General features: G+C 44.8%; 1 protein-coding gene across 2 annotated transcripts in view; it reads right to left on the bottom strand.

Moving 5' to 3' along the window:
* LOC109866765 (acyl-CoA:lysophosphatidylglycerol acyltransferase 1) overlaps nucleotides 1–14,538 on the bottom strand; it is a 93,268-nt gene that overhangs the window by 21,565 nt on the left and 57,165 nt on the right. For both annotated transcript variants that reach the window (XM_031800688.1, XM_020455605.2), the window contains one exon: nucleotides 7,648–7,774. In XM_031800688.1, coding sequence (XP_031656548.1) covers nucleotides 7,648–7,774 — 127 coding nt within the window. The remainder of the gene's footprint in view (nucleotides 1–7,647; nucleotides 7,775–14,538) is intronic.

Below are 14,538 nucleotides of genomic sequence, written 5' to 3' on the forward strand. Positions count from 1 at the left end.
CAGGGCAGGGAGAGAGAGAGCGTGAGGATGCCGACAGGGCAGGGAGAGAGAGAGCATGAGGATGCCGACAGGGCAGGGAGAGAGAGAGCATGAGGATGCCAACAGGGCAGGGAGAGAGAGAGCATGAGGATGCCAACAGGGCAGGGAGAGCAGGTGACATGGAGGTGAGTGAGAAAAGGAGCAAATATTGATGGTTAAGAGTGAATAATGTTAATTTAAGATGAGATGTTCCTCTAAGTATGGCTTCTCATGTGTATCTCAGATAATACAATCAAGAGAGAGTGAGTTTGAGACAATGGCAGGCAGACAGACATGCCAAATCAGACAAATGTGAATGTCAAACCCTATCAAATATGACACTACTTTCAGGAGAAATGGTTAAAAGATTATACTTGGCTCCATTACAGACCCTCCTTAAAGAGGGTCCACTGTTTCTATTGTGCTAAATACTTGGCAACACAAAAGTCTCAGCTTGCGTCCAAAGCAGATTCAGCTTTTGTCAAGCCTGGCTTTCAAAATTGGTCGGCGGCACTGGAGACATTTAGTGCGCATAAAGACAGCCAGTGTCACAAATGACGAGGCGTTGATAAGGAGAGCGGGAATTTCAGCCAGCTTCTAAAGTACAAGGCAAAGGGCGATGCAGAGCTGACCACCTGGCTGAAAGGTCACTTTGATTTCACCAGTCCCCAAATGCAAAACAACATTTTGAAGCTGCTGAGCAAAGAAATTGTATTGGAAATAATATCATTGCCAGTGGTCCAGTTCGCACTTATCATTGATGGCACCCGGGATATATCAGGAGTTGATCAGGAGTCAATATGTTTGACTCTTTGTAGATGCAGATCTACAACCAAAGGAAGAATTCCTGGGACTCTATGAAGTGTCAATGACAAGGCAAAATATAGCCAAGATGGCATGTGATCAAATCAAATGAAAGTTTATTTGTCACGTGCGCCGAATACAACAGGTGTAGACCTTACAGTGAAATGCTTACTTACAGGCTCTAACCAATAGTGTGGAGGAAAAAAAAGTGTGTGTAGGTAAGTAAATAAATAAAACAACAGTAAAAAGACATTTGACAATAAGAGTAGCAAGGCTATATACAGACACCTGTTAATCAGGTTTATTGAGGTAGTATGTACATGTGGGTATAGTTAAAGTGACTATGCATATAAGATAAACAGAGATTAGCAGCAGCGTAAAAGAGGGGTTAGGGGGGGGCACACAATGCAAATAGTCCGGGTAACCATTTGGTTACCTGTTCAGGAGTCTTATGGCTTGGGGGTAAAAACTGTTGAGAAGCCTTTTTGTCCTATACTTGGCACTCCGGTACCGCTTGCCATGCAGTGGTAGAGAGAACAGTCTATGACTGCGGTGGCTGGGGCCTTTGACAATTTTTAGGGCCTTCATCTGACACCGCCTGGTATAGAGGTCGTGGATGGCAGGCAGCTTTGCCCCAGTGATGTACTGGGCCGTACGCACTACCCTCTGTAGATTTGGCATGCGGTCGGAGGCCGAGCAATTGCCGTACCAGACAGTGATGCAACCGGTCAGGATGCTCTTGATGTTGCAGCTGTTGAACCTTTTGAGGATCTCAGGACCCATGCCAAATCTTTTAAGTTTCCTGAGGTGGAATAGGCCTGGTCGTGCCCTCTTCATGACTGCCTTGGTGTGTTTGGACCATTCTAGTTTGTTGTTGATGTGGACACCAAGGAATTTGAAGCTCTCAACCTGCTCCACTACAGCCCCGTCGATGAGAATGGGGACGTGCTCGGTGCTCCTTTTTCTGTAGTCCACAATCTCCTTAGTCTTGGTTACGTTGAGGGATAGGTTGTTATTCTGGCACCACCCGGAAAGGTCTCTGACCTCCTTCCTATAGGCTGTCTCATCGTTGTCGGTGTTCAGGCCTACCACCGTTGTGTCGTCAGCAAACTTAATGGTGGTGTTGGAGTCGTGCCTGGCCATACAGTCGTGGGTGAACAGGGAGTACAGGAGGGGACTGAGCACGCACCCCTGGGAAGCTCCAGTGTTGAGGATCAGCGTGGCAGATGTGTTGCTATACCTACCCTCACCACCTGGGGGCAGCCAGTCAGGAAATCCAGGATCCAGTTGCAGTGGGAGGTGTTTTGTCCCAGGTTCCTTAGCTTAGTGATGAGCTTTGAGGGTACTATGGTGTAGAACGCTGAGCTGTAGTCAATGAATAGCATTCTCACATAGGTGTTCCCTTTGTCCAGGTGGGAAAGGGTGGAGTGCAATAGAGATTGCATCATCTGTGGATCTGTTGGGGTGGTATGCAAATTGGAGTGTGTCTAGGGTTTCTGGGATAATGGTGTTGATGTGAGCCATTTCCAGCCTTTCAAAGTACTTCATGGCTACGGATGTGAGTGCCACGTGTCTGTAGTCATTTAGGCAGGTTGCCTTTGTGTTCTTGGGCACAGGAACTATGGTGGTCTGCTTGAAGCATGTTGGTATTACAGACTCAATCAGGGACATGTTGAAAATGTCAGTGAAGACACCTGCCAGTTGGTCAGCACATGCCCGGAGCACACGTCTTAGTAATCCATCTGGCCCCACAGCCTTGTGAATGTTGACCTGTTTAAAGGTCTTACTCACGTCGGCTACGGAGAGTGGATCACAGTCGTCCGGAACAGCTGATGCTCTCATGCAAGCCTCGGTGTTGCTTGCCTCGACGCGAGCATTGAAGTGATTTAGCTCGTCTGGTATGCTCGTGTCACTGGGCAGCTGTGCTTCCCTTTGTAGTCTGTAATAGTGTGCAAGCCCTGCCACATCCGACGAGCGTCGGAGCTGGTGTAGTATGATTCAATCTTAGCCCTGTATTGACGCTTTGCCTGTTTGAAGGTTCGTCGCAGAGCATAGCGGGATTACTTGTAAGCTTCTGGGTTAGAGTCCCGCACCTTGAAAGCAGCAGCTCTTTACCCTTTAGCTCAGTGCGAATGTTGCCTGTAATCCATGGCTTCTGGTTGGGATATGTACGTACAGTCACTGTGGGGATGACGTCCTCAATGCACTTATTGATAAAGCCAGTGACTGATGTGATATATTCCTCAATGTCATCGGAAGAATCCCGGAACATGTTCCAGTCTGTGATAGCAAAACAGTCCTGTAGTTGAGCATCTGCTTCATCTGACCATTTTTTTTTAAAGACCGAGTCACTGGTGCTTCCTGCTTTAATTTTTGCTTGTAAGCAGGAATCAGGAGGATACAGTTGTGGTCAGATTAGCCAAATGGAGGGCGAGGGAGAGCTCTGTACGCATCCCTGTGTGTGGAGTACAGATGATCTAGAATTTTTCCCCCCTCTGGTTGCACATTTAACATGTTGATAGAGATTTGGTAGAACTGATTTAAGTTTCCCTGCATTAAAGTCTCCGGCCACTAGGAGCGCCGCCTCTGGGTGAGTGGTTTCCTGTTTGCTTATTTCCTTATACAGCTGGCTGAGTGTGGTCTTAAGTGCCGGCATCTGTCTGTGGTAAATAAACAGCCACGAAAAGTATAGCTGAAAACTCTCTAGGCAAGTAGTGTGGCCTGCAATTTATCATAATATACTCTACTTCAGGCGAGCAAAATCTAGAGACTTCCTTAGATTTCGTGCACCAGCTGTTGTTTACAAATATGCAGACCGTCCCCCTCTCGTCTTACTGGAGTGTGCTGTTCTATCCTGCCTGCCGTGTATCCCGCTAGCTGAATATCCATGTCGTCATTCAGTCACGATTCCGTGAAACATAGGATATTACAGTTTTTGATGTCCCGTTGGTAGGATATTCGTGATCGTACCTCATCTAGTTTATTGTCCAGTGATTGCACGTTTGCGAGTAATATTGACGGTAACGGCAGCCTTCCTAGTTGCCTCCTGCAGGTCTGGACGAGGCATCCGGCTCTTCTTCCTCTGCGTCGCTTCCTTTTGCGAATAATTGGGATGTCTGCCCTGTGGGGTGTTTGGAGAATATCGTGTGAGTCCTGCTTGCTGCTGCTGTTGTTGTTGTTGTTGAAAAAATCTTTGTCTAATCCGAGTTGAGCAGGAGTCAATATGTTTGAATGCACCCAGGATATATCATGATGTGTCTAGGCCTTCCTCTGTCCCAACTTCCAGGACAAGCCTATGACGGTGCCACAAACATGGCTGGTTGATTGCAGGGGTTGCAAGCCATTTGAAGGAAAGAACAACCGCTGGCTGTGTATTGTCACTGTGGTCCACCCTGAGTGAACTTAGTTACGCAGGCTGCCTGTGTAGCCTCTCCACTAGTAAGAGATTCAATGGATCTGGTGCATGAATTGGGAGGCTTCTTTAATCAATCTGGCAAGTTCAAGGTGATTTTCCAAGAAATTGCAAAATCAAAGCATGGTTTCACCTTGTTGAAACCTCTCTGTCCCACCAGGTGGACTGTTCGCACCCCTGCCATCCGCTCAGTTCTCAGCCAATAGGAGTCAGTGCTGACAGTCCTTGAAGAACTGGCACCATGCAGCTCATCTGACACTTCAACTAAGGCTAATGGTCTTCATGGAACATTTCTAAAAGGGAACACTGTGCTCGGCCTTGTAATGGCTGAAGACCTGATGGGGGATTTGGAGTGTCTGAACACCTCCCTGCAGCTTAGGAAACAGACCGTTTCAGGCATGTTGGAGGCTGTGGACCATGTCAAAACAAGAATGCATGACAAGCAAACGGAGGAGCACTTTGATGTCTTGTTCGCAAAGCAACTGCTATGGCAACAAAGTTGGACCTATAACCTATTCGGATGCCTCATTTCCACAAACCTACAAAGCGTTACACCGGTCAGGCTGCAGCCCTTATACATCCGTATGCCCAGTTTTTGTACAGAGACCAATTCTACAATGCCTTGTGAATACTCAATTCATAGAGAGGTTTGATCAAGCTGGATTCCACAAGCTGTAGCAGCTTGAACATGTGCAGCTACGCGGAGACATAGACATGGTGGTAGACGAGTATCCTGAATTGGATTCAAGACTACTGCAGGTCCCAGTGGCCATGTTTGGGGCTAATTAGACATGTCAAAAGAGCTCAGAGGAGTGCGTGCCCTGAGGAGGCTGAAGACATGGCTTAGATCATCCATGAATCAAACAGGGCTGAATAATGTGGCCATGTGTCACGTGCACCAGGAGAAACTGAACCTTGAAGGAATATGCCAGTCTTTTATCGGTGTCAACGAAAAGCGCAAAAAGGCCTTTGGATCCTTTGCTTGAAGAGTGGCAAGTCAAAACACATTGCCTGGAGAGGAGATGAGAGGATAGGAGAGGAAAGGAGAAGAGATGACTGGAGAGGAGAATATAGGACCAGAGGAGAATAGAGGGCTGGAGAGAAGAGGAGAGGAGAGCAGAGCAAACGACCCTGCTGCCCACCCAAGTTTACTTGTAAATAAAAACAACAATTTGCTAAACCTTGGCCACAATATTTGGACTTGTCTTCATATAACAATGCATAGATTTCTGTTTATATGATTATGGTTATACTTTATTCATCCCTAATCTCTGCCATTACATACAATGAGACAAGAAAAGGTAACAAATAAAAAAGAGCAGTGTAATACAATACACTATTAGACATTATTGTAAAAAACAAAATAAGAAGTTCATCGCATGTGTTAGTGAATTTTAAAATATTTTAGAATGGCAGGAAATTAGTTTTACATAAAAAAAATGTATATATAATCCAGGGGGGAGGGCAGATTTGGTCACCCCCAATGTTGATTCCATGGCTACGGCCTTGACCCACACTAAAAGGGTAAAAAAATTATAATAATGTTTTGAGCAAAACTTCCAAGGCTGATCCTTGGGGTGAAAAGGAGATTTGAGTGCCACATTCATGTCAAGTGTGCCATGATGACTCATGTTGACACGAGGCCAGCCCAACTTCAATGGAGTGGGGGAATTCCTAACGCCACCACACCAACTGTAGGCTTCGACATGAGGATATATTTCTACCTTTTATGTTGCTGCTAAAACCTCTCTGTCTGTACAGAAGTGAGGGCGGCTCCTTAATGCAGTTAGGGTGGCTCCATACTTCCGACTGGACTGTGTCACGTGAAAAGGACTTACTATGGAGCAACAACATCTCCATGTCCCTTCTATGCAAAATTAGCAGTAATTGCATTACAGTGGCAATCCAGGCTCCCTTTCACCTCTTTTATCATGTGAATTACTTCACAATAGCACAGCACACTTCACTAGGTGGTGCAGGTATCCTCATTACATGGCACAAATGGGCTGTGTAGGCCCTCAAATGTCCTCTATTGTTCAAAATAGTAGAAGAGTATTTTATTTTTACATTTTACTTTTAACCCCTTTTTCGTGGTATCCAATTGTTAGTAGTTACTGTCTTGTCTCATCGCTGCAACTCCCGTACGGATTCGGGAGAGGCGAAGGTCGAGAGCCATGCACTGCTTCTTAACACAGCGCGCATCCAACCCGGAAGCCAGCAGCACCAATGTTTCGGAGGATTCACCGTACACCTAGCGACCTGGTCAGCGAGCACTGCGCCCGGCTCACCACAGGAGTCGCTAGTGCGCGATGAGACAAGGATATCCCTGCCTGCCAAACCCTCCCTAACCCGGACGATGCTGGGCCAATTGTGCGCCGCCCCATGGGCCCCCCGGTCGCGGCCGGCTGCGACAGAGCCTGGGCTCGAACCCAGAGTCTCTGGTGGCACAGCTAGCACTATGATGCAGTGCCTTAGACCACTTGGGAGGCCCAGAAGTGTATTTTTAAAGACCTTACACGGAACCCAAACCGGCTGCGCGCGATCACATCACGCAGGTTAAAATATCAAAACAAACTCTGAACCAATGACATTAATTTGGGGACAGGTCGAAAAGCATTAAACATTTATGGCAATTTAACTAGTTAGCTTGCACTTGCTAGCTAATTTGTCCCATTTAGCTAGCTTGCTGTTGCTAGCTAATTTGTCCTGGGATATAAACATTAGGTTGTTATTTTACCTGAAATGCACAAGGTCCTCTACTCTGACAATTAATCCACACATAAAACTGCCAACCGAATCGTTTCTAGTCATCTCTTCTCCTTCCAGGCTTTTTCATCTTTGAACTTATATGGTGATTGGCATCTACACTTTCATAGTATTACCACGACAACCGGCAACACAGTTAGTCTTTCAATCACCCACGTGGGTATAACCAATGAGGAGATGGCACGTGGGTACCTGCTTCTATAAACCAATAAGGAGATGGGAGAGGCAGGACTTGCAGCACGATCTGCGTCAGAAATAGGAATGACTTCTATTTTAGCCCTTGGCAACGCAGACGCTCGTTGACGCGAGCGAGCATTGTGAGTGCACTAATTGAATATGAGAATGGCCAGAGAATGATAGGTAGAAACTGCTGAGGGAAGGACATACGGAACCTGCTGTACACAGCAGAGGCAGAGAGTGTTGGTGACAGGCAACAGCAACCATCCTCTGTCTAATTAATCCATCATTACTAGATCTTAACAACAAGAGCCTTGGGATATTCGTATTCCATTTTCCATGAGAAAGAGTGCCAGACAAAGATATAGGTACCGCAACCTGGCCAAAACTAACCCAACCTCTGATACTCAACAAGTGAGAGGGTGAGAAGCGGAGAGAGAGGTGTCAGTGTAGTTAGGCTCAGTCCTTACCTGTAGTGTACGTGCGTGACTGTGGGAGGTCTGTAGCCAAAGATCCACGTCTGGATGTCCATGGGCCTGGCTTTGGAGTACGCTATGGTCACGTCCACCACCCACTGCAGGCCTTTGGGTTTACTACCTGCACAGACAGACAGAGAGAGTTAAGACATGAATGAGATGGCATCATAGGCAGACAGTGAGGGAGAGATGTGGGCAGAGAGGGAGAGATGTGGGCGGAGAGAGAGAGATGTGCGTGGAGAGAGAGAGAGAGAGAGAGAGAGAGAGAAAGCGGGATGAGAGATGGAAGGGAGAGAGAGAAAGTGCCTCTCTTTCGAACAAACTCACACGCACAGACAGCGCTGTAAGGGGTGTGTGTGTTTGCCAGAGAGGGTTGTGTGTCCTCAGGGCTGTGACAGAGAGGACAAGTGAAGCTGAGGGCGTTCAAACCATCAGGCGAGGAACGTCTGGCACAGACATACAGGCCGGGTGTGAAAACATTAATAGCGGTCAAATCCTTGATTCCTCCGTCCTCGTTTACTGAATTCATTTTCATAGCCCGTTGGAAGGAAGGATCTATGGTCCCTCAGTCAGACCTCCTCCTCCAATGAGCTTTGAAAGGAATTGAGAAAAGGACGGAGGAAGCAAGGATGAGGGCACAGCCACAGAGCCATTACTCCATCCATCACTCCTGGGTTGCATCCCAAATGGTACTATTCCATAGAGGCCCTGGTCAAAAGTAGTGCAGTATAAAGGGAATAGGGTGCCATTTGAGACGCAGACCTGGTTTAGGAGGGCGTCACAGGGGCCTCTGATCTATGACATAAGGCTGCATTGGCCTACCAATATAGATGTGGCCTGTGTGAGTGAGTGTAATATGTGAGTGAGTGAGTGAGTGTAATATGTGAGTGAGTGAGTGTAATATGTGAGTGTAATATGTGAGTGAGTGAGTGTAATATGTGAGTGAGTGAGAGAGAGAAGGATTGTGGATGGCTTGCTTAAGTGGCTGACTGGGTAGCGTTTGTGTGTGTGCGCTCGCGCTTATGTGCGTTACCAGATGGCGAAGGCAGAAAAAAAAAACTGAGGTGGAAAAAAAGATTGCCGCTCACGCAGGTCTTCTAGAATGTAAATCACTTAAGAGCTCTTGGACAACTGCCGTTTCAAAACGTTGTTAAGATTAACACAGACAGATTTACACAAGACCAGAGTGCTGATGCTGGCCAACAGAGCACCTATTCCGAGGTGGGTAATGTTGATGCTTGGCAACAGAACACCTATCCTTGGGTAGGTAATATGTAGGTAATAGCTTGGCGCCAGCTCCGAAACAGGCGTGTTGCCAAGCTCTCTCTACATCCATGTACACCAGCGACAAACAATACTGTAATGACAGCACAGCCACTCATTTGATAAGACATCGGAGTAGCCTGGCTGCTGTAAACAGTTATGGAGGGAGCATACACAGGGATCCCAAATGGCACCCTATTCCAAATATATAGTGCACTACTTTGGACCAGGGCTCATGGGTAGTAGTGCACTATAGAGAGAATAGGGTACCATTTAAGATGCAGCCAGGGACAAATGTCTCCTTGGCAAAAAGGATAGTCAGGCCACACTTTTAACCAATCAGGAGGTTCCTTGTTCATACCTTCTACTGAACCAGGGGTTTAATAGACACCTGTGATTGGCCACTGGCACACGGGAAAATCCCATATAAAGCTTACTAAAACCAGCCAGTAAGCATGCAAGTGACTTTTCGACTTAACCATATTACACGTTTGAATAATGGAACCAAACCACATTACACTCTTGAATAATGCAACAATTCCCAAGCATGTGCAGACAAAGGATTTACTTTCTCGTCTAGAGGCTACACATTACATTTTTGCTTCAAGAAAAAAGCACACAGTTGCTAACAGCATGTCTTTAAGTAACGCTAGCCTATCAAAGATGAATAATTAACCCTCCCATACGAATATAAAAAGTACAACCTTACAACATACCAGTCTTCATTTTTAGCAATATCATGCAAATCAGTACATGTAGTAAAAGCAAATTGCAACTGAAAACATGTGTATAAGTGAATTCATATCCACCAACCCCCCCCCCCTTTTCATGCCTCATGATTTGTCAACTCATGCACAATTAATCTGCACTTCAGTCTGATCAACTGTAGCCTTCTGATAACCACAGCTGCAGATAGCCTAGAGAAGCCAATGCGCTCTGATCACATCTGGGCCTGGCTACGGGAAATGAAGCAGTAACGTCATGCATCTATAGCCTAAGCTGTGTATTTGTAGCCTAAAATAGACCTATATATTTACGTTATTTTAAAGAAATTATTGATTGGAATAATTAAATCAATATATGTTTTATTACAGATACAAAGGCCTTGCATAAAGCTAGCTCAGCCTAGTTAGTTATATTGTCTATCTGCAGTCGTCTCTGTCTGTAGCTAGGTTTCCATCCAATTGGCGACAGATTTTCATGCGAATATCCCAAAAATCTGCGAATATCCCAAAAATCTGCATTTTTCCCAGCAGAGGTGTGTTTCCATTAAACTGACTTGTTGCAGATAAAAGGCGGTGTGTGATGACATAGTGAACATAAAAATACCTTTTGCAGGTAAATTCCCATGTACGAAAAAAAAGAAAAGTTTCCATCTCATGGTTCTCACACAAAAAAAGATGCTGCGTTATTTTTTAAATGTATTGATTTTGCCTTTATTTAACTAGGCAAGTCAGTTTAAGAACCAATTCTTATTTACAATGACACCCTAACAAAAGGCCTCCAGCCGGGACGGGGGCTTGGGATAAAAACTAAATAAAAATACTATATAAATATAGGACAAAAACACACATCACAACAAGAGAGACAACACTACAAAAAGAGAGACCGAAGACAAAAACATAGCAAGGCAGCAACACGTGACAACACAGCATGGTAGCAGCACAAAACATGGTACAAACATTATTGGGCACAGTCAACAGCACAAATGGTCAAGAAGGTAAAGACAACAATACATCACACAAGCCACTACAACGGTCAGTAAGAGTGTCCATGATTGAGTCTTTGAATGAAGAGATGGAGGTAACTGTCCAGTTTGTGTGTTTGTTGCAGCTCGTTCCAGTCACTAGCTGCAGCGAACTGAAAATAGGAGTCGACCCAGGGATGTTTATGATTTTAAAAAATTTAACCAGGGAGGCCAGTTGAGAACAAGTTCTCATTTACAACTGTGACCTGGCCAAGATAAAGCAAAGCTGTGCGACAAAAACAACAGAGTTACACATGGAATAAACAAACGTACAGTCAATAACACAATAGAAAAATCTATCTGTATACAGTGTGTACAAATGAAGCAAGGAGGTAAGGCAATAAATCGGCCAATAGTGGCGAAGTAACTACAATTTAGCAATTTACCCTGGAAGGATATACAGTGCCTTGCGAAAGTATTCGGCCCCCTTGAACTTTGCGACCTTTTGCCACATTTCAGGCTTCAAACATAAAGATATAAAACTGTATTTTTTTGTGAAGAATCAACAACAAGCGGGACACAATCATGAAGTGGAACGACATTTATTGGATATTTCAAACTTTTTTAACAAATCAAACTGAAAAATTGGGCATGCAAAATTATTCAGCCCCCTTACTTTCAGTGCAGCAAACTCTCTCCAGAAGTTCAGTGAGGATCTCTGAATGATCCAATGTTGACCTAAATGACTAATGATGATAAATACAATCCACCTGTGTGTAATCAAGTCTCCGTAAAAATGCACCTGCACTGTGATAGTCTCAGAGGTCCTTTAAAAACGCAGAGAGCATCATGAAGAACAAGGAACACACCAGGCAGGTCCGAGATACTGTTGTGAAGAAGTTTAAAGCCGGATTTGGATACAAAAAGATTTCCCAAGCTTTAAACATCCCAAGGAGCACTGTGCAAGCGATAATATTGAAATGGAAGGAGTATCAGACCACTGCAAATCTACCAAGACCTGGCCGTCCCTCTAAACTTTCAGCTCATACAAGGAGAAGACTGATCAGAGATGCAGCCAAGATGCCCATGATCACTCTGGATGAACTGCAGAGATCTACAGCTGAGGTGGGAGACTCTGTCCATAGGACAACAATCAGTCGTATATTGCACAAATCTGGCCTTTATGGAAGAGTGGCAAGAAGAAAGCCATTTCTTAAAGATATCCATAAAAAGTGTCGTTTAAAGTTTGCCACAAGCCACCTGGGAGACACACCAAACATGTGGAAGAAGGTGCTCTGGTCAGATGAAACCAAAATTGAACTTTTTGGCAACAATGCAAAACGTTATGTTTGGCGTAAAAGCAACACAGCTCATCACCCTGACCACACCATCCCCACTGTCAAACATGGTGGTGGCAGCATCATGGTTTGGGCCTGCTTTTCTTCAGCAGGGACAGGGAAGATGGTTAAAATTGATGGGAAGATGGATGGAGCCAAATACAGGACCAATCTGGAAGAAAACCTGATGGAGTCTGCAAAAGACCTGAGACTGGGACGGAGATTTGTCTTCCAACAAGACAATGATCCAAAACATAAAGCAAAATCTACAATGGAATGGTTCAAAAATAAACATATCCAGGTGTTAGAATGGCCAAGTCAAAGTCCAGACCTGAATCCAATCGAGAATCTGTGGAAAGAACTGAAAACTGCTGTTCACAAATGCTCTCCATCCAACCTCACTGAGCTCGAGCTGTTTTGCAAGGAGGAATGGGAAAAAATTTCAGTCTCTCGATTTTCAAAACTGATAGAGACATACCCCAAGCGACTTACAGCTGTAATCGCAGCAAAAGGTGGCGCTACAAAGTATTAATTTAAGGGGGCTGAATAATTTTGCACGCCCAATTTTTCAGTTTCTGATTTGTTAAAGTTTGAAATATCGTCGTTCCACTTCAAGATTGTGTCCCACTTGTTGTTGATTCTTCACAAAAAAATACAGTTTTATATCTTTGTGTTTGAAGCCTGAAATGTGGCAAAAGGTCGCAAAGTTCAAGGGGGCCGAATACTTTCGCAAGGCACTGTATGTGCAGATGAGGATGTGCAAGTAGAAATACTGGTGTGCAAAAGAGCAGAAAAACAATATGGGGATGAGGTAGGTAGTTGGTTGGATGGGCTATTTACAGATTGGCTGTGTACAGCTGCAGTGATCGGTGAGCTGCTCTGACAGCTGACGCTTAAAGTTAGTGAGGGAGATATGAGTCTCCAGCTTCAGTGATTTTTGCAATTCGTTCCAGTCATTGGCAGCAGAGAACTGGAAGGAAAGGCGGCCAAAGGAGTTGGCTTTGGGGATGACCAGTGAAATATACATGCTGGAGCGCGTGCTACGGGTGGGTGCTGCTACAGTGACCAATGAGATAAGGCGGAGCTTTACCAAGCAAAGGCTTACAGATGACCTGGAGCCAGTGGGTTTGGTGACGAATACGTAGCGAGGACCCGCCAACGAGAGCATACAGGTCGCAGTGGTGGGTAGTATATGGGGCTTTGGTGACAACACGGATGGCACTGTGATAGACTGCATCCAATTTGTTGAGTAGTGTGTTGGAGGCTATTTTGTAAATTACATCGCCAAAGTCAAGGATTGGTAGTATAGTCAGTTTTACGAGGGTATGTTTCAAAAGCATTATCATTTATACTGTAGAAGTGTTGGGCTGAACGAGACAATTCTGTTTAAACTGCCCTGCCTTGGACGGGGGCTGCTGTTGTGCCAGTGTTGTGCACAAACTCCGGAGGTAGCACTCCAGACAGGAGATTTCTGCAACTCTACATTACAATAATGTCTCTTGAGTATCGGTACCCATGAGAATAGCCCCTAAGCCAACAGCGAGATCCCATTTCCACTGAGAGGCCCATTGTCTGCTGTGTGAGTCAGATGGCTGAGGCTCTAAGTATGGTCAGAAAGAGAGAGAGCGCTGTGCCTGTGTGTGGAATCACCATTTTGGGTAGCTATTTGTAGTTATTGCGTTGCGTACTATGATTAGGCTTTAAAAGGAAAGATTTACCCATTTCTAATGTTAGCGTTTTGTGCATCTCTGAGCGATGTTCTATCGATTCCCGGGGTCATTTTATGTTTATCTGAGCAATTCAGCCGGTATGACGTAGCATTACAATAAAGCCACTCTCACTATACTGGAAGTTAATAGGAATACAACTTTCAAATACCGAAAACATCTAGCGTACATGTCAGATTTCAATTCTGGCTAATGTCAGGTTGTCTTCTCTCGAATGAGTCATTGATCATATTTGTGTGATATTCCTACCTTGAGAAATGTATCTCAGTTGGTAGAGCATGGCACTTGTAACACCAGGGTAGTGGGTTTGATTCTTGGGACCACCCATACGTAGAATGTATGTACGCATGACTAAGTGTCTGCTAATTGGCATATTATATTATAAATGTGTAATTTAACAGAGGGTCCCCCACACTTCTCCTATATGTCTGTCTCTTCAGTCCAGGGTGCATTGCATGGCCGTTGTGAATGTCAGACTCCACTTTGTGAGACAAATCGATCTGCAGGTGTAACATGGTGAGATTGTAGACTCCTAAACTGATAGTGCAGTTTGTTTAGGCAATTTTACAGCTAACTAGCTACTTCACTTGGTGATATTGGACTTGAGTATTATTGTGTGTAGCTATGCTTGCTAAGGCAATTTTACAGCTAACTAGCTACTTCACTTGGTGATATTGGACTTGAGTATTATTGTGTGTAGCTATGCTTGCTACCAAGTTAACTACCTAGCACAGAGCATTGCATTGTGGGTTTTGTAGTTGACTTGCGCTGAAACAGATGATTTCCACATGAACTACCAACCTTATGACAAAATGAAAAATTTATTCACAAAAAATATTGTTCACACATTTTCCATTAATCATCAAGCCCC

Source organism: Oncorhynchus kisutch, linkage group LG21, assembly GCF_002021735.2.
Source record: "Oncorhynchus kisutch isolate 150728-3 linkage group LG21, Okis_V2, whole genome shotgun sequence".
Taxonomy (NCBI): Eukaryota; Metazoa; Chordata; class Actinopteri; order Salmoniformes; family Salmonidae; genus Oncorhynchus; species Oncorhynchus kisutch.